The sequence below is a fragment of the Notamacropus eugenii genome, chromosome 3, assembly GCF_028372415.1.
Source record: "Notamacropus eugenii isolate mMacEug1 chromosome 3, mMacEug1.pri_v2, whole genome shotgun sequence".
In the NCBI taxonomy this organism is placed as follows: Eukaryota; Metazoa; Chordata; class Mammalia; order Diprotodontia; family Macropodidae; genus Notamacropus; species Notamacropus eugenii.
In genome coordinates this window covers 397,857,012-397,882,311 of record NC_092874.1, presented here as the reverse complement: position 1 = coordinate 397,882,311, position 25,300 = coordinate 397,857,012, and the positions used below count along the sequence as shown (strand labels likewise).

Sequence of the window (25,300 nt, the reverse complement as noted above, 5' to 3'; positions counted from 1 at the left end):
GAAAAATCTTCATGTAAGAAGACTGTGGTGTTTAAGTTGTGTCTTAAAGAGGGAGTCTTTAAGGCAGAGGTGAGAAAAGAGTGAGTACATTAGAGAAGACAGTGCAAAGGAATGGAAAAAGGAGGTAGAGCAATGTGGGTGAGGAACACAGAGGACAGTTTGTATGAATTTCAGAGCATGGCAAAGGGAATGATATTCAACAAAGTTGGAAAAAATAGATTGAAGCCAGTGTGTGAAGGGTTTTTTTGGGTTTTTTTTGAGGCAATCAGTGTTAAGTTGACTTGCCTAGGGTCACACAGTTAGTGTCTGAGGTCAGATTTGGACTCAGGTCCTCCTGACTCCAGGGTTGTGCTCTATTTACTGTGTCATCGAGATGCCCCTGTGAAGGGCTTTAACAGCTAAAAAGAGGAATTAATATTTCATCCTAGAGGCAACAGAGAGACATGGGAGTTTACTGAGTAAGGGGGTATCATAGTCACATCTGCACTTAAGAAAAATCATTTTGGTATCTGAGTGAAGGACAGAATATAGTGGGAAGAAACTGAAGGCAGGCAGATCAATTAGGAGTCCATTTCAATTATCTAAGTGAGAGGTGATGAGGCGTGATTTGAACTCAGAAAGATGACTCTTCCTCACTTCAGGTCCAGTACTCTATACTGTGACACCTACTTACCCAATATCTACTTGTCCCAGCCCAGCTGAAGGTGAAATTATCATGTCTCAGTTTATCTTCTCTCCGTCTTCTTTACTGTGTGTCCTTTCCCAGCTTTCTTCTGGTACAATATGTATTAGAAAGAACCCTAGTTGTGGTGTTTGAAGATCTGAGTTCATATTCCAGTTTTGCTGCTTATACTACCTGTGTGGTGTTGTACAAATCAATTAATCTCTCCAATTCCCAGTACGTGGAATGTTTGCACACTTATAGACACATCATTTCACCATTTTTACCTGTCCTGTGGTGACAGGCAAGTGACAAAGTCCTGTGGTAACAGGCAAGTGACAAAGCATCAGGTACAGATACACTGGGAGCTGTCGTCACGACTCTGAACACAGGCAGCCCAGACCATAGGGTCATCTTCTTACTGGAAGCAGCAGTGGGATTCAGTAGCCTCCTGGGTGTCTGAACAGCTTTTTAAAGATCATACTGCTCAACTCCTGGTCTGATAAAGGAGCTAGAAAAAATGCTCTAAAAATTGTCTGCTTACCCAACCCTGGCCTGATTACTGCAGTAAATGGGGATCCCACCCCATGGTCGAAATACAAAAAAAAATGTACAAAAACACCTGCAAAGATGATTCCATTCACCATCAGTACATGGAATGTTGGCACACTTACAGACAACACAAAATCTAGTAGACCTGAAAAGATGAACAGCTCTTGTTGCAAGAGAACTCAGCAGGTATCACATCTAAATAACATCCCTGGGTGAAACAAGGATGTCAAATGAAGGCCAGCTTACTGAAGTAGGATCTGGATACATATTTTTCTGGAGTGGCCACAATGAAGGGGAGCACTGTGAAGCTGATACAGGTTTTGCAATCAAAACAAATCTAGTCAACAAGCTTGTATGCCTACCGAAAGGAATGAATGACAGATTCAGGACAATGTGATTGCCACTTGAAAGAAAACACAGTCCGCCATCATCAGTGCCTATGCTCCCACTATGACGAACCCTGATGAGGTCAAAGAAAAATTTTAGGAAGATGTGGAGACATTTATCAAGGTGCCAAAAGAGGACAAGCTTATAGTTCTGGGTGACAGAGTGCTGGACTGATCGTAGACTTATCCTCTCCAAGCTAAATATTTGCATTAAAAAAAAATGGCAGCCACAAGGCAAAATGACTACTAGAAGAATTAATGTCAGCAGATTAGAGTGCTTCTCTGAGTGGGAACAGTTTGTTGCTAACCTGGAAGGAAAGTTGAGCCAACACACAGTTTGCAACAATGGAGCAGGAAAGAAATATTTGAAATATTTCAAAAATTTGGTGTACAGCACTGCATTTACTCATCTGGGTCAGAAACACTCACAAACATCAAGGCTGGTTTGACAAAAATGATGAAGAAATTCAGAAGCTAATGAATGAAACACAAGAACTCCAGAGGGTTTACCAGCAGGATAGTTCATCCATCTCTAAGAAGTCAGTATTTAATTCCATCAAAAATAAAGTATAAGTGAAGATGAGATGCAGAATTCTTAACTCAGTAAGAAGGCAAATGAAATTCAGTTTTATGCAGATAGTAAGAATCCAAAACACTTTTATGATGCCTTAAAGTCTCTTTATGGGACAAAGACCTATGTGCATCTCAACTAGTCAGTACTGATGGAGCCACATTGATTGCTGATGAGGGCACAATCCTAGGGATATCGGCTGAACACTTCCACAGAGTTCTCAACAGACTGCCATCAATTGTTGCTGAAGCAATTGACCATTTACCTGAAGTTGAACTCCTTCCCTCTCAAATTTCCAACTGAAGGAGAGGTTTTGAATGCCATTAGGCTCCTTTTGTGTGGCAAAGCACCTGGTGCTGATTCTATTCCAAGTGAGATTTACAAGGTTGGGGATCCATTACTCATTTAAAAACTGACTGAAATTTTCTGGGTTATATGACAAGAGATGATTATCCCCCTGGAACTCAAGGATACCTCCATTTTTATCCCTATAAAGGTAAAGGAAATAGATTGTCCTGTGACAATCATGGGCAGGGGGTATTCCTCTCTCTTAATCATTTTTAGCAGGAAGAGTCCTCTTTAATAGGCTGATCCTTCATGGAAGATAGTTATCTACCTGAGAGCCAGTGAGGCTTCAGAAAGGGCTGAGGAATGGTTGATATGGTGTTTGCTGCCTGACAACTCCAGGGGAAATGCCAGGAGCAGAACAGAGGTCTATACAAAACCTTTGTAGATCTGACCAAGACCTTTGATACTGTCAGTAATGAGGGCTTATGGAAAATTATGTCAAAATTTGATTGCCCAAAGAAGTTCATCAGTACTGTACATCAATTTCATGATAACATGTTGTCTGGGTTCTGGACAATGGACAGTGCTCTCGTGCTTTTCCAGTTACCAATGGAGTGAAACAAGGCTATGTGCTTACTCCTATGCTTTTTAGCATAATATTTTCAGTCATGTTGTCAAATGCCTTCAATGAGGATGAACAAGGCATCAAGGTCACAACTGCATCGATAGTAAATTCTTCAACTTGAAAAAGCTACAACTCAAGACCAAAGTAGAGGGAATGTTGGTGCATGATTTTCTGTTTGTAGATGATTGTACATTCAGTGCAGCCTGTGAGACTGAGATGCAGCAAAGTATACATTGTTTCTCTGCTTCTTGTACTAATTTTGGCCTAACAATTAACACCAAGAAAACACAAGTTCTCCATCAGCCACCACCACACCATCTATACATGGAATCATTAGTTACAGCAAATAGAGAAGTTTTGAGTGTTGTGGATAAATTCAATTACCTTGGCAATATATTTTCCAGGGATGTAGACACTGATAATGGGGTTGACTGCCAGAGCTAGCTCAGTGTTTGGGAAAGTATGGGAGAGAAGAGGTATTAGACTGCCTACCAAACTGAAAGTCTAAAATGCTATGGTGCTGATCTCATTATTGTATGCCTATGAAACCTGGACAGTATACCAGTGCCATGCCAGGAAACTGAATTGATTGTCTTAGGATGATTCTGAAGATCATCTGGCAGGATAAGATACCAGATGCTGAGATCTTTTCTCAAACTAAACTGCCAAGCATTCAAACTGTATTTCGGAGAGTGAAACTCCAAGGGCTGGCCAAGTTGTTTGAATGCCTCATGTACACTTACCAGAAAGACTATTTTATGGAGAACCCACACAGGGAAAGCACTTACATGGTAGTCAGAAAGAGCAATATGAGGACATTCTGAAGGTCCTTCTGGAGAACTTTGGAATTGATTTTATGACATAGGGGATACTGCCACAGGACCACCTCGCATGGCATGCCCTTATCAGAGAAGGTGCAGTGCCTTATGAGCAAAGCAGAACTGAAGTAGCTCAAAAGAAATGTGAGATGAGCAAATTTAGAGAATCAACTCCAAATGTTCACATGGATTATTCGTACCAGACCTGTGATAGAGCATTCTGAGCTTGTACTGGTCTGATCAGCCACAGTTTGACACGTTGTTACTTGACTCTAATATAGTGATGTCATTTTGATCCTCTTGGAAGGAAGGATACCAGCCAACTGAGCTGATAATGCCATCCCACCTACAGGTACCTTATGTCAATTTTTGCATATATGCTTATAGCTGTGCATATTTTCTCCTCTATTAGAATATAAGCTCTTTAAGGATTAGAACTGGTTTCATTTTTGACTTCGTATCCTTAGAGGCTAGTATAGGGCCTGGCAGATAGTAGGCACTTAATAAGTACTTATTGATTGATCAAAAGGCAGACTGACTCTACAATTCATTGTAAAGCACTTGCTCTAATAACCTTGTGAGGTAGGTAATATGAGTATTATTATCTCCACTTCAAACACAGGTTTAAACTCTAAGTATAACACATTTAACACAAGTTAAATGACTTGCCATATGGTCAAGAAGACTGCCCCAAGCCTCACAGAAAAATAACAGAATACCATGTGTTTGTTGCATTATTGCTACGACATGAGTGACTGTGAGAAGGGTGAAAAAAAATTTCAGATTAAATGAATTTTCAGAACTTATTAGCACTGATTTTAAACTCTGAACCCTTAAAAAAAATTGCTCATTCTAAGCAAAACTGATCATAGACTCTTAGATTTAGAACTGAAAAGGACTTTAAATGGCATGTAGTCCAACTCACCCATTTTACAGATAAGAAAACTAATGCCCAGAGAGGTTAAACAAGTTGCACACAATCATGTGGGTCATGTCAGAGTCAAATTTTGAACCCAAATCTCTGACTCCAAAACCAGCATTCTTTCTACCATATCATGCTGCCTCCCCAGATAAGGCTATGCATATTATCATAAGGTTCCTTTAAAAAAACAAAGAAAAATCAAATGCTACTCTCCCCCACCATGATTTTGTTCTTCATGTGAAGCTTTAAAGTTTTATCATCTAACATGATAAATATGGAAAGATTATTCCTTAAGTCTTTAGTGTTTGTGGTTCTATGATGCTTTCATTGGGAAAATCTCTGTGTCATTGTGGACCTTTGCCCCCAGCCACCTTCCAAAAGGAAAAACAAACATTTGGCTCACATGACTTCCACAGATAAGAAATGTAGCAAGCAAGTGAAGACTGGCAAACTGTTTATTTAAGGGAAATGCAAAGGTAGTAGTATCTATGGACAAAGAATACTATGATAAGATAGAGGAAAGGAAATACACAATACTGTCATTTTTTTTTTTAAACCACAAACAGTTTAGTTTTTGAGGCAGATGATACTAAGTACAAAAGAGTATTCTCCCCTGAGAAACTATGGGAGATGACTAGCAAGAATAGGTCTTAATGTTGAAGCATTTCAAGGCTACTTCCTTGGCTTCATTTACCAGATGACCAAGAATCATAGACCAGTTTGGCAGCAACTGCATCTTCCACCGCCATTCCTGGAATAGACAAAAATCCAAGTCATTTTTGACCTATTCTATTTCCTTGAAATAACCCAGACTCAACCCTATTTTCTGAAGGCCAAGTGATTATGGCAGATTTCTGATATTCCTACTAAATAAAATCAATGAGAAATGACAAGATGAAGGAAACATACTGTCATTGACTAGGTCAAGACTGGGGAGGTTTGGGAATGAATATTTCACCTGATTATTCTGGCAGTCACCTTTTATTGGCCACTGGATTTATTATGTGGTATGAGTTAGAGAATTTAATTTTTCAATATGCCCACAAAGGAAGTATCAGTCACCTGAAATCCAACACATTCTTTCAGGCTATTATTATTTCCATTTTACAGATGAAAAAATTGAGGCACTTAACCAAGGTTAGGTGAATTCTCTAAGGTCACATAAGCTAATAAGTGTCTAAGGATGATGATGGATGCATTAAATGCATTCTTGGCCTGGAAATTTGCCACTTACCTTAAATCCCCTTCTTAAAAGCATATGCCCTTCTGGGCCCCTCTAGTATATAAATAATGCAACTGTATTAATTTCTTTTTAACAAATATCATATACATTTATTATAAATAGCTCCAGTTACCAGAGGACTCATTTCCATTTCCACCACTGGACAAGCCACCATATTTTTAGTTATACAAATATAACTGTATATAAATGTAAATACAAAATATGAATAGAAATGTAATTTGTATTCAAGGGGTGATGACTCTTACCTAAGGATTTGAACACTGTAGTTTTCTCACGGTGGGCTGGCTTCACTCCCTTCACCACTTCTCCCAGCTCTGCAAAGATCTCAGCCTATGACATAAACACACATTGATGAAGGTAGGTCTGCATTGGTGGAAGTGGCATTCTAAACCAGAATTTGGCTGTTCCATGTTCATTGAGGAGATGGAGGGGAAAGAATCTTCAATTCTCACACCAAGCTAGTCTAGACTCCTCCATAACATGGCTATTGGAACAAATTGTTCTCATCTGACCATTTTGCCGGGAGAAGTCTTCACATGCTTGGGGGTAGACATCCCCCTAACTCACTGCTGGTTACTCTTAAATCTGGTTTAGCTTGTCTGCAAAGATGGTTTACCAGGGTATGGCTGCTGAGCATGCTGATTATGGTTCTTTGGAGCCATGGGTGAGAGTTGGGTGAATCAGGTGGACACCAAAGGTGGATAAGCAGCCTTGAAAGGAGCTTGTCAAGCCATCACACCACAGGTGCTAGTTCTCCTGAACATCCCATACATCTTGGAAAATCAGGGACACTCAAAGTTCAACAACAAAAGAAAGAACTTTACCCCAGACAGTATGACATCTCCAGACTCCTTGAGGGCTGCCTCACGAGAATCTACGTATAGCACACAATTCTTCATAATTTCATCATCTAGTTCTCTCCAGTCAGGTCTACTGGCTCCAACAGCTAATAGCAGCAACAGCCACAACAACAAAAATACCAAACAACAAACAGCAAAACAGAACCCTTGGTGAGACTCCAGCCCCAGAAACACAAACATATTAACAGCCTGAGTACAGAGGATGTGAGAAAGCAATGATTTTCTTGCTGAGGCCTAGGAATATGAACAAAATAGGGGGCATGTGGACTTGAGAAAAATTTCTTGATCAGAGAATTCATTCTCTTTCCCATTGCATTCTTGGAATTCCAGCATAAGGATTACATCAGCCCTTGACGAATTAGGTTCAGCCCCACTACAGGTACTTATCTCATCTTCAGGTAAGGGGAATGTTAGGAGCCTTGGGCCAATCAGTTCTCTGCAGCTCAGTAGCCTGTAGCCTGTTTTTGTTTTCCTCTGACTTTGGCACCTCAGTGGCTGGGGTGTTATTCTGTTTTCAGGTTTGCCAATAACTATATTTCTCTTTTACATATCCTTGTCTGAGCTTCTGTGCTGTGCCCCTCAGCCCTCCCAAGGTCTGAGTTTCTGTTCTGCCCCATCCTGTCAGGCCTCCCTGTGCCTGGTCTTTCCTAATGCCTCATAAGGCATTCTTATGGCTTCTGCCCTATACCCCCATAACTCCCAGTGTCTAGGTTTCTACTCTGTGTCCCCAGTTCTCCAGGTTACTGGGTTTGCCTCTGATGGTTTGTCTGTCTATGAGCAGGTCCATATTATCTGCTGCCAGACCACTTTAAAAATGACTGCCTACATATCTGCTCTCTATCTGCCCTACCCCACACAGATGAACAATCCAAATCTTAAGAGCTGAGGTAGACCTTTAGTTCCTGGTGTTTGCTTATTACCTCTCCTTTTGACCTCTAAATCAGGTGCTCCTAACCTGGAGTCCATGGGTATATTTCAGGGGTGAGGGGGAGGGGGACATGAATTTGGATGAGGAAAAAATATCTTTATTTTCACTAACATGTAACTGATATTTAGCCTTTCTTTCAAATATGAATGAAGCCAAGAAACATTATTAGGAAAAAAGACCCCCATGGGCTTCACCAGACTACCAAAAGGGTCCTGTGTGTTGTGGTTAACAAGACACAGTTTAACAAAAAAGGTTAAGAATCCATGCTCTAAATTAATGTCCCGGTTTGGGACCTAGTTTCAAAATACCATCTCTTTATATGCCTGAACCTGGAACAAATGATCCTTGATATTACTCCTATGTCTAGCCCCTTTGCTCTCACCTAACCTTGAAGGGTTGTTTGGATTTTGGTTTCAAGCCTTCTCTTGCCTAGCTTGTTGCAATGTTTTCATTTTGCTGGTAGTGTTCATGGTCAGGAGTTGGCCCTGCACGCAGTGGGTTAAGTTTTTGGTGCTTTGTCATTCAAATATTAGTGACTCAATAAACTATGTGGCAAGAGTATTTATGGTACTTATCAACCCCAACCCCTTTTATCCCTCCCCTAGTCCAGCAGGAACAATATTTATATCCTGTTTTAAAAGCTAAGGATCTCAGCCAGGTTGCTTACCATTGATATGGGCTCCTGGCTTCACCCATTCTCCAAATAAAATGGGTTTTGTTGCCATGGTGACAGTGATGATCACATCTGCGCCTGTCACTGCCTCCTGGACAGATGAGCAGACTCGCACATCCCCCTTCACTGTCTGAGCAAACTTCTCAGCATTCTTCTTGGTTCGATTCCATATCCGGACCTTTAACCAGGGTGGCAAGGGGGAATTATAAACAGTCACACTTTCTGGCAATTGTACAAATTCCAAGGGCGGTTAGAGAACAGTGCTTCCTGCAGAGGAGGCAGGGGATATGGTTGTCTAAATTGCTTACATTCTAATGGGGAGGGGTAACATACAAATCAACACTAAGTGGGCACAGATCTGAGTTCAAATTTGGCCTCAGGCACTAATAGGGCTCACCAGGCAAGCCACTTAACCTCTGTTTGCTTCAGTTTCCTCAACTGTAAAATGGGGATATTAATAGCACCTACTTCCCAAGGTTGCTGTGAGGATGAAATGAGGTAATGATTGTAAAGCACTTAAACATAGTGGGTCTGGCACAGATTAAACATTGTTATTGTTTTTATTACTACATACAAGAGAATCACAGAGTAGATGGGATCACTCTGTAAGGCAAATAGGTATTTGATAAAATAAACAATCTAGGGTGGAGAAATAGTATAATTCCACTGGATCTGGAGTCAGGAAGACCTGAGTTCAAATCCTATCTCAGACACTTTCTAGCTGTATGGCCCTGGGTAAATCATAATCTCTGTCAAGCCTCATTTTTCCTCATACATTAAAAGACACTTACCTCACAGGGTTATTGTAAGGATCAAATGAGATAACACATGTAAGATGCTTTGAAAATTTTAAAGTGCTATATAAACGCTGGGGCAGTTTGGTGGCACAGTGGATGGAGTGCCAGGCCTGGAATCAGGAAGACCCGAGTTAAAATCTGGCTTCAGATATTTACTAGATGCATGACCCTGGGCAATCACTTAACCCTCTTTGCCTCAGGTTCCTCATCTGCAAAATGAGCTGGAGAAGGAAATGGCAAACCACACCAGTATCCTTTCCAAGAAAATCCCAAATGGGATCATGAAAAGTTGGACACAATTGAAAAACGACTAAACAACGAAATGCAAATGTATTACTCATTTTAAAAAGGGCATCCCTTTCTGCTACTTCAAAGGAAGTCAGAAATTTGTCATTTCTAGTCTACATTTACCATTTGAATTTAGCATTTGATTATAGCCTATTTTGTACTGTTCTCAAATCCTTTACTTTGCACAATTCTCACCTCCCCAGTCAGGCTTTTCTAGAGAAGGGACAATGCTTTGCAATTCTCTTGGGTCATCATCACAGGCCTAGGCACATGAGCTGGGCACTCAATAAAGGAACTGCATAGCACAACCTATGAAGGAGCTGTAATGCACTTTGCAAATCTTAAAGCATCATATACATTCTTGCCACTATTGTTACCCTTTAAAAAAAAATTTGATAACTGTATTCCAGTGGTTTCCTTTGTAATTTTATGTACAGGGCTGTCTCAGGGACCCATGAGACAAAAAAAGGTTAAGAAAGTCAATTTCTTTCAATTCTACCTTACCTCTTTAAAAGAGAATTGCTCTTTGAAGATTTCATAATGACTGTAGGCCTGGACACCAGCACCAAGTATGCACAAAACTTCACTTGAAGGGGGTTTTAGAAACTGTTGGGTAAAAAGGAAGAATGGCCAATGGAGAGTTACTTGTGCAAAGACTACTTCCCTGTAGCATATTAGAGAGAGAAGAGACATCTGGGATGCAAATCAGGTGGTGTGATACCTATCTCTGCATAACCCATGTACTCAAGAAAACTGGAAACCATCACTTTGTGCCTCACTTTTCCTATCTGAATAGTGGGTGTGCTAACATCATCTACATGCTCAAAACATATAATTTAATAAAGCCCATGACAGCTTCTAAAACCCACACTCTTCCCATCACCAGGGGTCTCAATTGTTTCCTCTGCCCTCTGTTGGGCTTGTAAGAATGCCAGTCATTATGGCCTCTGAGGTCCCTTCATCTCTAGATCTATGATCCTATTATGGCATGATTCGGTGACTTTCTTTGATCCAATGAAAGAAAGAGGATAAAGAATACTTCTAGGCATCAGGGTGTGTGTGTGTGTGGGGGGATGTGTGGGGGGATGTGTGGAGGAGGGTATGTCAATGTATAAAATCAAGAATTTCCTGAGATAAGTGGTTGTCTTAGGTAGAGAATATTTGGGATCACCTATCCCAGGCTGTTACCCAAAGGTACCACAGAGTCAGATGGATTCTGAGTTCCCCACCATCCTCCCCCCAAAAAATTGTCAAACCAAAAAGGAAGGTGGGGAGAAACGCTTCAAGGAGAAGTTTTCTTCAGATTGAAATCTGCATTGAAAAATAGAAGTGCTATACAATGCAAAATGCTAGTCCTGTAACAAGGTTAGCCAAGCACTAGCACATGTATTTTAAGTTATCTCCCATCCAAAACCTTGGAAAAGTCTCAGAACAATCCCCCATTTATTCAACACTAAAGTGAGTTTGTATGTAATTAATAACCAGTTTACCAAGGTGGATGCCATGGTTATCTCATTTCATATACAATTACTGTGTTCCACGACAGTAATCCCTCAGTTCCCTTCCCCATAGGCCCAGAGCCAAATGCAATTTTAACACATTTATAAAATATACACCTGTTCCTTTTACTCCTCCCACTGATTTCCCAAGTTTTCTGGAGGTTAAGCCTTTTATTTCTCCCTTCCCCCCACCTCTCAGTGTATTATTTCTCTTGCATGGCTCCAATGGACTTAAAAGGTTCTAGAGTCTTCAACTCCTCAGTTTCTCCTTCTGTTCCCTAAAGTGACACTCTTTCTGATATTCCTTCTCTCTTACACAGGTGATCTTTATCTCCAGTTTGGGAAACCAAACTATTGTCCGTCTTGGCTCTGACTAGTCTAACATTCCACTTGTTTTCTTTGCCTTTTATGCCTTAGATGCCTTGCTCAGTCTTATTCATCTTACCAAGTCTTGGGTCTTATGTATCAAGTAAATTAGTGATAGAAACCCTTCTCCCACCACACACAACTTGACTATAAAACTTGTCATCAGAAGCAAGTCTTACCTTGGTTGCAATAGCTGACACAGCAGCTGTCCTCTTTGCAGTAATTATGTTTCCATCCATGATCTTTGGGAAAAGATTGACAAGTGGAATGAGTAGCACCCAGAATTTAGAGATACTATGTGTATCAGAAAACTTTTTTGCTTTCCTCTACCCTAGTCAAGAAACTTTCATTCCTTAGGACCTAGCCTTTGTCATATAGTTCTTGAGTCACTGAACTAGGCAGGCCTTTGAGGATCCAAAACGATCCCTTGATATTCACAAAAAGGCTTTGAGACTTTACCTGGACCTCATTTCTATTCTTCCAGGGTAAATAAGAGCTAGATACATACAATAATGTAAAAGAAAAAATCCCTCTTTTTTTCCATTCAGTTAGATAAACCTAAAGTACCTATGATGTCCAAGACACTGGAGATACAAAACCAAAAAGGACACAGTCTCTGTCCTCAAGAAGTTTGAAACCCACTATGTGGATACAATATGAACACAGAAAAACAAATACAAGATGATTTGAGAGGGAAAAAACCCTTAACAACTGGGTAGGGGGAATCAATTGGCATTTGAGTCATGTCTTGAAGGAAGCTGGAAATTTTAACAGTTGAGGTAGGAGAGGGAATACATACCAAGCATGCCTGTGTAAGGGAGATTGAGAGTCTACTTGGAGGAAATAGCTAGTAGTCCAGTTTGACTGAATGGGAAAATAGGCAAGGGGAGTAATATAAAATAAATCTGAATATGGAGATTACAAACAGCTTTAGAAATGAGGCTGAACAATTTCTATTTTATGCCAGAGGCAATGGGAAGGCACTGAAGATTTCTAAGCCAGGGAACAACATTGTCAGATATTTTAAGAATGAATATTTTAAGAATATGTATTTGGTGACTGTGTAAAGAATGGATCTGAGGAAGAAGGAACTAGATGCAGGGACACCAGTTAGGAAAACTAAGAGAGGTGGTATGGGCTTGGACCTTTGAGTGAAACGATTGGAACAGATGAGATGTGAGTCATTGTGGAAGTAGAATTCAAGACACATCTGTATCTACCCTGGTACTCAACCTCCTAACTTATTCCAAGTAATAGGGGCCTAATTCAGATAACTAAAAATTTAAGGGAACGAAGAGGGCATAAATATGTAAATTGGTATTAAGGAGAATACATTTAAAGAAATCTCAGATATGACTCATGAGGTCATATAAAAGGAAACTGTAAGAGCCAAAGCTTGAGGGGTCCCCTTTTGTGGCCTCCTCATTTCCAGATAAGACAACCTACTTGTCTATTTGAAATGAGGGAGTATCTCCCAGAAAAGTAAATTTTGGGCTCCTGAATTAGCAGGAGCCACTCATCTTAACAGATGGTCTCAGTCACCCAGTCTCATAGGCATACAGTCTTTCTTATTGATATAATTGTCCTTCAGTTACATCCACTGATTTACTGTTTTTTACACACATCCTTAGAAAAACAAACACACAATTGTGCTTGTATTAGACAGTCACTGTCACTTACACTCTGACACCATCACAACTGCTCTGGTTTTCATTCATTCCTTCTAACCTTGGATCCTAGGCCAACCAACCAAGAAGTTTCACAAAGACTTCCTTATCCCCACCCTTCCTTTCTCCTTCAAAGGAGCCCATACTTACCGAGAGTAGAGAGCCATTGCTGGGGTCAAAGAAAAGCACTGTGGTCTGATGTGAGGGAGCAGTGGAAGTGGGGCTCATTCCCTCATAGAAGGTTACTAGCTTGGTGGTAAGCGCATCTTCACTAGCGCTGTAGACAGGCATGATACCCAGGAAGCTACAAGGAGATGAAGCCAGACAGCAGTTTAGATGTGCAGAGACATTTCCAGCCCTTTTTCACTTTCCCATAAGGGAATTTCTTCTCCCGCCACTTTCAGCACGATTCTGCTCCCCAGGTGGCTACTCCAACGTACTTTCCCTTGGTGTTCCTCCCTTTTTGGATTCCTACCCGGGTACTACCTTCTGCCCATTTCTTGTCGGTATCAGAAGACCTGGGTTAAAATCCCACCTCTGACTCTACCTACAAGTGTGACCTCGGGCAAATCATTTCACTCACCTGGGCTTTAATGTCCTCATCTGCAAAATGGACTCGATGGCCGCTGGGGTTTTCTGCTTTAGGATCTGTGATCCTAAGTCCTTTTCTTTTCTGCCTTTCCCTTTATTCTTAGAGACTTCCCCCATCCTCTCTGGGTCTCCCTTATCATTTCCTCCTTTTTTCCCGTGTTTCTCTTTTCTTAGTCTCTCCTCTCCCTCGACCCACCCACACACCCTTTCTTTCTCCTCAGCCTCTCCCCTCTCCCCTTACCCTTGGTGTTTCGCCACAGGTATCACGGTGCGAACTGGCTGCACGACTCCTCCCTCCGAGCCGCTAGAAAAGTTGGCCAGCGCCTTTTCCAGGGCTGGTAACAGGATGCTGGAGCTGCCCAGGTACCGCTCCACATCCTCGGACCTCAGGAAAGCCGGACTCCAACTCATGGCGCCCGCTGCCGGCTGTCCGCCGCCCGCTGTCCGCAGCCTGCTGCCGGCTGTCCGCTGCCAGCTCCCGCGATTCCGGCAGGACCGCTTCGGCTGATCAGCGACACTGAGCAGCAGCCAGCCCAACAATCCCTATATAGAGAGACTGGCAGCCCAGCAGAGACGCCTATTGGCTACAGCCTTGCCCTGGGGGCCCTTGGAGCCGGCACAAACCCCGCCCCTCCACCGCCCCGCCAATGCACACTCTGGGTGGGATGTGCCCGCAGTGATTATTGACTCGTCCAGACTGGGCTTTTGATAGCTTCGGAAATAAGGTCTTTGGGTCCAAGTTTTAAACCCTGTAATTATCATCAGCCGTATTCTTTAAAAGGAGATTTGCAAAGCGTTTTTACAATCATTCCTTCCCATCTCTTATCTTACTCCAAGTCTGGGAAAACTAGAGGGTGGAGAGTGGAGCTGTGGCAGCGGTAGGGGAGACTGAGAGATGTTGGCGATTGGTGGGGAGATTCTTCCAGGTCTTAATTGCTACCTACTGGTAGGAGAGCCCTAGATGAAAGGAGACAGAGTGCCATTTAAAAACATTTTGTTTTCTGTTCAGTCCACTGGGGCTCCCAGGGCCTTCCATCAAGGTCTACCCAGATCTCAGAGCTGGGAATTATTTTGGGTTTCAAAATTTCTCCCTGGGTGACCACCACCTTTAATAACAAAACACTGCCCTTAAAGCACATAGCCTCTGGGCACTGACTGAAGGGGTCTGATCATACTAAAAATCTACTCTCCAGAACAAAGACATATTTCAACACCACTTGGAATATGTGCATTTATAACTACCCCCTTGGTGTCTTTAATGATCCTTTTTTGGATTCTTACAGTCTGGAAGTTCCTCTGAACATTAGAATACCTTTCCTTTCATCTTATTTTCTAGAACTAGATGAGAAGAAATTCGTTTTCCACTTAGGAACAAAAGAAAATATACACAACTGATATCTATAAAATAATGGATGACTGATTAAAAAAGTCACAAGCTTGTTTCCTAAATTCTTAAATGTAGAACCAGGCAGGCATCCACTTTAAACTTAAACTGGCTTACTTAAGGACAAATACAATCAATTCATCAGCAAATGTTCACTGAGGGTGGGTCAGATGCCAAGGGATACAAAGAGGTATAAGAAATGCCCCAGTCTTCAAGGAACTCACAAGGGAGTTGAGGAGATGCAAGTCAGTAAATGCTAAGTGCCAAATACACAGATTGTAAAACTACTCTGAAGTTCAAGGACAAAACTTTTGTGAGCTGGAGGGATCAGGGAGGCAAGATATGAATTGGGTCTAAAAGGTTGGGTAAAAATTCTTTTCAAGCCCCTCATTTTGGGTAAAATTTTGATAAGCAGACAAAAGATGAAAGGACCTTCCAGATTTAGGAAAGCATAGAACTGAGAAAACACAACATATGTTCAAGGAACAGTGAAGAGACCATTTATGTATAATGGAGGGTTAATGTAAGGAAACAGGAGGGCAATAAGGCTAGAAAAGTCAAACTAGGGCAATGAAGGAGTTCAGTCTTTTTTTTTGTCATCAGTGGAGAAATATTGATGGCCTTAATCTGGTGTCTGTGTGCAGAATGGATTGGAGGGAGTGGAAATGGAGGTAGGGAGGCCACTATATTTAAGATGATGGGAGTGAGACTGAGCTTGTGATTTCATTGGTATGGGGAACTCCCTGGATAATGAAACTCCTTCTGTCAGTTTGGGACAACACCATCTTGCTATTTATAATTTTAGAGAGGAGCCTAGGGAACTGAGTGATTAAGTGACTTGCCTAGGGTCATACAACCAGTATGTGTTAGAGGAAAGATCTAAAACCACATCTTTTTGGTTGCAAGGCCAACTAGCTCTCCATCCACCAGGCAATGCTGTTTCTAGTATCATAAGACTTGGAATAAAGAGCTTGAGAATGATAAGAAAGGAATAAGTTTTAGGAGACCTTGCAAAGGCAGAAACAATAGATATTGGTGATTTAGTGGATGTGGGGAGTGAGTAGTTCCATTAAAGGTAATCAAACCTGAGTGACTCAGAGAGTGATAATAGCATTAATAGAAAACTCTGGAAAAGCAAACTAGTCTGGGACAAAAAGAAGTTCAATTTTAAGCACAAGGAATAAGATAAGAGGATGTCTCTAAAAATCATTAAATAAGGTTGTGTCAGAGAGCCCCATAACCAACAGTTAGAGGAGTCTGAAGAATGTCTCTTGAAGGTTTATAAACCACCAAATATCTAAGCAACTACTTCAAGGATGGTATGAGCTTAACTGGCTTCAGAGTTGCTGATTTTCTACACTAGATGTGTAGGTTTACTACTAGGTTTACTCTCTGTCCCTGCAAAGGTTTGTTGGTATGTCAAGCAGCCCTGTATCTTAGCTAATACAGACAATCCTTATATGGTTCTTCTCTATTACATAGATAATTGAGGGTGTCAAGCAAATCAAGGTAGTTAGCATATCTATTTTTTACACTCTGATAGCATCTGCCCCTATGGAAGAACTTAGAAAGCTTGCTTTGGGGAAAATCATGAGACTGTGTAATGAACATGCCTTGGAGAGAGACTGTGGAATTCATGTAGATATTCAGTAACTGGTTCTTGTCTGCTAACCATGTGGTAAGGAGAAACCTTTTCAATTGCTTGCATTGCTGGAAGTGGGTCTTCAAAAAAGCCTTAGTTGCCTAGGCCTCATTCTCTTTGACTGTTTGTTGATTTCTTTGTTGATATGAGAGATGGTATTATAAGGGGAGGAACATTGGTCCCCCCCGCCCCCCAAGACAACACGTGCCCTCTGGAATGTACATCTCACCATTTTTGGGCATCTGTTCTTCCATTATATGTGAAGAAGATTACTCTAGAAGCTCTGGTCTCATGAATTCATAAGGTCTGGAGAGTTGACCTCTAAAACAAAGCTTAGGAAGGATATCTAGCATCTCCCCCCAAAATAAGTAACAGGATCTCTTCTAGAAAAGTTACTTAATATATAATATGGAGATCAGTTAGTATAGAACAGCTATTTATTTTTCTCCACCACAGGAAATGCTTAAAATTCACTGAAAAATGATCATTGAAAAATGGCTCAAAAGTATAAACTGACAAATGCAGAAAAGCATAAACTTATAAGCCATTATACTGTCTTGGAAGTAAAGACAATTTGGGGGAATTCTGAAAATTTATCACATTTTTCATTTTCACCCCAACTTTGTACTATCTAAGCAACTTATGAGTTCCAAATTTTCTGACTAGTGAGGACATAGTTTCTTTTCAGTGTTTTGGACAATATCCTCCTGCCTTCTCCTTTTCCTTCTAAGTATCAATGCTTTTCTAACACCTTCTCCCAATGGACAGTTAGTACTCACCTAGAAACTGCTGACCTAAGTGAAGATTCCAGTTCTTTCCCTGCTTTTCACTCTCCTCTGGACTTGGGATCCTCCCAATGAAAGGTTAAACTTTTCCTGCTGTGTGACAAGGTCAACAATGAAGGGGTGTGTGTGTGTGTGTGTGTGTGTGTGTGTGTGTGTGTGTGTGTGTGTGTGTGTGTGTGTGTGTGTGTGTGTGTGTAGTGAGGGCTTCTGCAATATTAGAGCTAGTCAGCAGTGTTTTCTGAAGATTTCTGTGAAGGTGTTTGGCTATCAGAATTGTAGAAATATTTGCCTTCCTATGATGTTGTACAGACAGAGCAACAGGGTAGAGTTTAAGTGCTGCAAGAAAAAAATTACTGCAACAAGTTGTTGGGGGCCTACTTCCTCTATCCCACTCCTGACCCAGTGGATTCTGGCAGGAATGAAGACTTTCTCTCCCTGAATAACCCTCCCTTCTTTATATTCTTTTTTTTTAAAATAACATTCTATTGCTGTCTTCTATTTTTACATCACCTTCATTTCCATGTATATCTTTCCCCTCCTTTTTCCCCCAGATATTCACTAACTTAAACAAAGAATAAGAAAGGGGGGAGGGAGGTATTTCAGCAAAACTAGCATATCAGCAAAGTCTGACAAATATAGATATTGTCAACCAAAGAAAGGACAAATGAACATTTTTTCTTTGTTGGGGTTCTTTGTATGTACCCTTTAGACCTAAAAAAAAACCCCAATCAGATATCCTTTTCCCCTTTTCCTTAGCTCAAAGATTTCCTAACCTTGCCCCTGTACAGCCCCTCAGTGTCCAAATTATAATCCCTAGGTCTCTCTGTTGAAGGTCCTTCTTCATGACGCTATGGAAAGTTGTGCTTGGAGGTGGGAGAACTATCATTCATGATACTGTGAAAACATCTCTCTCAGCTTTTCTTTATCTATTAAATGGAAATAGTAATGTCTACAATACTTAATTCACAGAATTGTTGTGAGGAAATGACATAATGTATACAAAGGGTTTTATAAGCATGAAGAGCTATGGAAATTTAATCTGTAATATATATTTTTTCACCATCTCCTCTCCTTTTCTCTGTTCTCACCTCAGACCTCTCTCTGTATAGGACTCTGTATTTTCTTTCTTGGCCAGCCTGAGTCTCCAGACTAACTGCATACTCTATTTTCAGTTCCCTCTCTGTTCCTTCCCTCTTCCAGCAAGTTCTCCAACCTTTGTCCTTATTTCCCAGTCTGATTTTCATCTCAGCCACTTCTATGTCATTTGAACAGAAGAAAGATAGAAAAAAGAGAAAGAGAGTGCAAGGAAAAGAAGGGAGAAAGAGAGAAGGAAGGAAAGAGAGAGAAAGAAAGGAAAAGAAGCCATTGATTTCTCAAACTTATAAGCAGGACTGGAAACATCCTTCTCTCAGGATTTCTGGTTCATGATCTATATTCAGAGAAGGAAATAGCAAGCAAAAGAGGTAGCTGAAGATTTGAGATAAAGTTTTCCTAGGCAAGCACATTTCCATTGTCATCAGGGGAGAGTCTGGGAGAGAAATCCTTTCCCTTCCACCCTCAAGTCTAAGGGAGAGAAAGCACTGATGTTTCCCAAAAGAAACAGGGTTCAAGAGAATGGCAACGTTTTTGCCTTGTTCTTCTTATAGGCCATAGAGCAGATTTCTCCTGACTCTGTCACCAGTTATCTTCAACGTAACCCCACATCACTGGGGACCAATTTGAAGTTGCTACATTACCTAAACAAAGCACATATCTTTCAGCAATGGACCACATGCCCAGCTCCATGGGAAGTGCCCCAGTTCATCAGATCAAGGTGTTCCTCAAACATCCCCATTATGTCTGTAAAGTGGTAGGTGTAGAAGCCAGATTACAGGTTAGGGGGAGAGTGAGTCATGATGAAGTCCTCGTTTCTAAAGGCATCATGCCATAGTGAATAAGGTACTGCTCTTGTAGTCAGGGAGACCCAGGTTTGAATCTTGCCTTAGACACTTACTTATTAGCTGTGTGACTCTAGAGTAGTCACTTAACTGCTTTGTGTCTCTTTTATCATCCGTTAAATAAGGGAGTTGGACTTCTAAGGTTCCCATTGTCTTCTAATATCCCTTTCTGCTCAAACTCTGATAATAAAAGAGGTAATTAGTAATAACCTCTAAAAAGGTAATCAAAAACATTTTTAAAGCTCTTGTGTTCTAGGTACTGAGCTAGGTATACAAATATCAAGGTTACACTTTTCTGGGGAGATACGCGTATTTGCAAATAAGTAAATGCAGGATAAATAGAAAATAAATACAAAGTGAAGATAATGGTGGTAGGGGGATACTAACAACTGGGAGAATTTTTTTTTTTAAAGGCTTCTTGAAAGAGCTAGAATTTGAACTAGGCTTTGAAAGGAACCAGGAGTTCTAAGAGTTGGAGAAAAACCTTTAGGATTGGGGGCTGACCTCTGCAAAGCATAAGGGGCTGGAAAAAACCACTCATTTGAGAAGTGTGGTAGTGAAATTGTAGGGTGAGGTGAGGGAAGAACACTTTGGCTAGTGAAGTAGGGCCCTTTCCCCTTCAGGCTTTGTGCTATCAATCAAGTGCTCATCTGCCCTGCCATCTGCACTCCTTAAGCAGGATTTTGAAATATTAACTTACATTCCTAGACCTCTCTCAGGTGCTGTGGCAGTTATTGTGCTCTCCCTTTTGGCTCTATCAATAGGGTGATAACCCAGATTTTTCTAGCAGTTTGATGTGGATTTATCCAATTGAATTCTTAGCTTGCTATACCCCAGCTCAGGAAAACTCATCCTCTCATCTTGTTTCTATCACCTTTCTTTCTTTGCCCTTGGACCTGCCCTGTCCTTAGTTAGATTCCATATCTCTACCTTTCCCTACCCTGACCATCAGGAAGGACCAGGAATTCCTCTGGAGCAGCAATGGTGACTAGTTCAGGGAAAACATATCTTGATTCACCTACCCTGGGGCAGAGATTTCCTGGCTGACATTTTGTATGTGAGTGTCTTAAAGATTCCTTACTTCCAAGGTCCCCCTCTATTATATTCAGGCTCTATCTTCCATATTCTCCACCCAACTCAATATTATCTCCTATTTTCTCTTCTTCACACCAATCTCAGAGGAAGAGAAATGACAATATCCACAAATGACAAGACCATTATCTGTTTCATTGTTCCTGGAAAACTGCCTCTTAGAGCATCCCTTCTCCTAGTTTTCAGCCACTCCTTATTCATTATTGTTGTTCAGTTGTTTTCAGTCATGCCCAACTCTTTGTGACCCCATTTGTGACTCTTTTGGCAAAGCTACTGGAGTGGTCTGCCATTTCTTTCTTTAGTTCATTTTACAAATGAGGAAACTGAGGCAAACAGGGCTAAGTGACTTGCCCAGTGTCACACAGCTAAGAAGTGTCTGAGGCCAGATTTGAACTCAGGAAGATGAGTCTTCTGTACTCTGTGCCTGGCACTTTTATCCACTTATTGCTTGTAAACATAATCTTCATTTAAAAATTTATTTGCATAAGACTTTCTTCGTAGGTAGAGATTGGTTACTAATTCCTACTTGTGTGAGAGGCAGAGTTGGAGAGACTGAAAGGCGAGATCTTGGTCTTCTGCCTTCCAGCCTTGAGAAAGAAGACTTATAGTTCTGCATAAACATTCCCAGATGTCTCTATATGTAAAAACAAAAACAAAACCTTTCATTTGAATCCAACAAACTTTCTTCTTACATCTTTCTTTCCTTCTTAGCCAAATTTGTAAAAAAAACAAAACAAAACAAACTATCTATACTCTCTTTCCTCGAACTTCTCAGTCCTTTGCAAAACTGACTTCTGACCTCATCACCCACCTGAAACTACTGTCTCCAAAGTTATTGGTGATTGATTAATTGAGATTTCTGATGGCTTTTTCTCAATCCTTAACCTTCTTGACCTCTCTGAAGCATTTGATTTTTAAAAATTTCTTGTATGACCTTAATAGGACAGCTAAGTGCTGTAGTAGCTCATATCCAGAGTCTAAAAGACCTGAATTAAAATCTGGCTTCAGACATGTGCAGATGTGTGACCCTGGGCAAGTCATTTAACCACTGTCTGCCTCAGTTTCTTGAGCTGAAAAATAGGAATAATAACAATAGCATCTTCCTCATGAGAGTTGTGAAGATCAAATGAAATACTCATTGTAAAGCACTCAGCACATGCCTGGCACATAAAACCTGCTATATTAATGGTGGTTATAATTATTATAATTATTAACATATGCACGAGAGCAGTGGTGTGCTAGTAAAGTTTAACAACTGGCTCTTTGGAGGGAAAATGTATGCACAATACACTTTTAAGCTTAATCTGTATTGTAATTTTTCCATCACCTTCTTAAGTAGTAATAACATAAGTCTAGACAATCAGCAAAACAACAAATCAAGCCCTGATTTGCAGCAATTCTGAGGCATAAAGTCTCATACTAATAATTTAACCATCAGTTTGAGCTGGCTCCTGCATGTGTTGCCTTGTTAAAAGAGAATTTTGAAAGCTGTGTCTTACTCTCCAGAGTCAGATGCTATTTTATAATGAGCAAACAGCAGGATCTCCTATTCTGTGAGTCTTCAACTCAATTGTGTGTCTGTTATAGAGATTAAAAAAACAACCCTGCTTTATTTATTCTCATAGTCTCATCAAGGACATCCTCAAGATGTGTGTAGATTAGTCTCAAAGATTTTTTTTTGGACTAGACCTATGAATTTGTTGGCAAAGTAGCTCTTGATGCTGAGAAAGTCCCATGACCAATGCAGATCAGTGCCTGTTCTGCAACTGACAGTCTTAGAGAGTTACCTGAGGCACAGAGAGATGATTGGGTCTTGCCCAGGGTTACACATCCAGATTGTGATAATGGTTGGACTTGAATTCAGTTCTTTCTGTCTCCTACTCTATTCTGTCATATCCTTCACAATCTTACTTTTGACATTCCAGAATGATATGGAGGTGGCCGTGGATTCTTCAACACTCTAGTTAGCTAAATGAAAGCTTGGGCAAGCTCTACCATGTAGGAGAGATCTCAAGTATGGTCCTGAAAACAGATCATGTTAATTTTTGAGAAGATCAGCCTACTTGGCCATGGCAACCTATGAAAAAAGAAAAATACAAAATAGTCCTGTCTTCTGCTGCCCCCTCCTGTTTCTGTAGCGAAAGTGACAATGTGGAAGACAAAGGGAGAAAGTGCTGAGTCTCAGTTTTTAGACCATATACAAATATCAACTTAGTTGTTAATACTTTAAGTGTGAGATTCTTGTTTAGTGACCAATCAGTGAATGTTGTGTTGGTAGAGCTAAAACTTAGCAATTCTTATATTTCTTTTTCTAAAAAATGAAACCAGAAGACAAAAGGATATTTTCAGGCTATAGAAGGATGGTTCACAAGTGAGGCAACAAGAAATATTTCATGGGCCATTAGGGTTGTCTCAATGCTTATTATAAGTATCTGTAAATTCTTTGGATGGACTGGAATGAAATTGCAAAGGAAATCTATTTGGATTGGTTGAAGGATTTGATCATGCCCTATGGAATAAAACCAGCTAGCTAGGTGAAATTAAAGATTCAAGGATAGTTGCTTAGTGATTGATGTCTTTTCACTTAGAACTGAGAATGGGTAAAAGAGTGCCTTTGCACTGTGAACTTCAGGGACCAGAAGATTTGGATTTTCATCAGTGTCCTAAAATCATCCCCAGAACAGCTGTGTCTGGAGTTAGCATCTTCCTCAGGAGACAAGGACTGGATGTGATAAGCAAAGGCAGATTCAAAGACTTACCTTGAAGTCTAACAGAAAAGCTAGATCTTACCTATACTCATTACCGACATGAGTATTTAACAAAGAGGTATTCAAAGACATTTAAATTGTTGGAGGACTTTTCACATTTACTCTAAAGCCTATGGTTAATAGATTGATTCGATAGGTATCCAGAACTTGTTCACCCCTAGTGATCAATTAACATATATTCCCATCTGGTTAAAGTTCTGACACATAGTCACTTATCTTAAGTGAGTTAAGGTCATTGTTTAGATTGAGCCCTACTCTTAACACATATATTTTGACAGGAAATAACTGATTCTTAATTCAAAAGTAATTTCTGAACAAATCACCAGTGTTAAAGCAAAGTACAAAATCAAAACCAAGTTAGAAGTGTTGACCTGAAAGTCTGGTCAAAGGAGGCAAAGAGTCCAGGTAATATGTAAATCCATATTGTTTATTTCCTTAAATCTAGCAGATAAATGCTTGCACAGATCCAAAACATAAGTTCTGACTGTGATAAAAGAATGACAAAGTTTTTGTATGTTTTAAGACAATCCCAGGATGTCTGTGTTCCTCAGATCTATGGTCTTCATATGTGTTTAACTATACCATGAGAAAGGAAGTTTCTTGGTTGAATAAACTGTAAATACAAATTGAAAAGACAATCGACAAAGTACTATCAGTTGGAAATTAAAATCCCAGGATATCTGAGTTTCTTCCATAAAGCATATGCCCATAGGATGCCAAGATAATACAAGCCCCACCACTCTGATTGCAGGCATCCTGTCACAAACAGGTCTGACAGAGCTGCCATAGAAAAGGACATTTTTAGATCAAAGTTAAGCAGTCAGACTGATTATATTAGTTTAGGGTTTGACCCTTATTGAGGTTCAGAATGGTTTGGGGACAGGTCTATAGAAGTAACAATAAAAATGAGAAGTTATAGTGTGCGGGTGAGACAACTCTAACAATTTTAATAATTACTTTATAATTTATTCAGTGTTAATCACCAAAAGGAAGAGACCAAAAGAACTACCCAAAACACTTTATCTCCTTACCAAATGGAGAAATATGGCAACCAAAGGCAGCAATAGTTTAAAATATAAACTCATTTAAAAAAAATCTCACAGAGGAATATGCACAGAATATAACCCTCTCAGATACTCTCCGAGTATATGTTTTTTCCCCTTGAAATGACTGTGATCTAAAGACAAAAGGCTAATAAAGATATATTTTTTAAATCTTACAAAAGAACATGGTAGAAAAGTGTGAGCACTATTGCTGATAAAACATTGAGAAGCAGTCTTATTTTTTAATTGGGAAAATAGAGCTCCTTATCTTATCCTACTAAATGTCTCAAAATCCCTTGTTATTATTCTCCATTGTCTCATCCATTTTCCAATGCTCTAATGAAAGAGTAGCTCTTCTTTCTAAGTGTAATGCCTTTACTTGTACCTTTGATCTCACCCGCTTTGTCTTCTCTGATAGATTGCCTCCACACTCACCATCACTATCACCATTCACCATCATCACCCCCCCAACAATGTGTTCTCTCTCTCTCTCTTTCTGTCTCTCTCTCTCTCTGCCTTTCTCTCTCCTTTTCACCCTTAATCCATCCCTATACAACTAGCTCATTCCTTGCTGTCTTTAAACATAGTCAAGTTTTCCTCATCTTTAAAAGACTCTCATTTGACCCTACCAGGACTCAAACTTTCTTCCTTTTCTCAGTCAAATTCCTATTTTAAAAAAGCTATCTATAATCAATGCATCTACTTTTTCTATTTTCACTCACTTCTTAAATCTTTGTACTTTGGCTTCTGACTTAATAAGTCAGACATTACTCTTTTCAAAGTTACCAAATGACCTTTTAACTGCCAAATCTGTTGGCTTTATCCTCAAATATGTGTGGGATGGAGAGGTCCCTACTCAAATTGACTACTCAGAGGCATCTCAAAGTACAAACAGAAGTCCTTTATTTGGTTCT

At 40.3% G+C, this 25,300-nt stretch overlaps 1 protein-coding gene across 1 annotated transcript; it reads right to left on the bottom strand.

Moving 5' to 3' along the window:
- Positions 1-5,260: 5,260 nt before the first annotated feature.
- Positions 5,261-14,290, bottom strand: CRYM (crystallin mu). Its single transcript, XM_072597916.1, has 8 exons — positions 13,977-14,290; positions 13,295-13,448; positions 11,657-11,719; positions 10,117-10,218; positions 8,522-8,705; positions 6,891-7,012; positions 6,312-6,396; positions 5,261-5,574 (listed from the first exon to the last, which is right to left on the bottom strand). Exons 1-8 carry the CDS (start codon positions 14,144-14,146, stop codon positions 5,510-5,512), a joined length of 945 nt encoding a protein of 314 aa, XP_072454017.1. The 5' UTR covers positions 14,147-14,290; the 3' UTR covers positions 5,261-5,509.
- Positions 14,291-25,300: the final 11,010 nt, after the last annotated feature.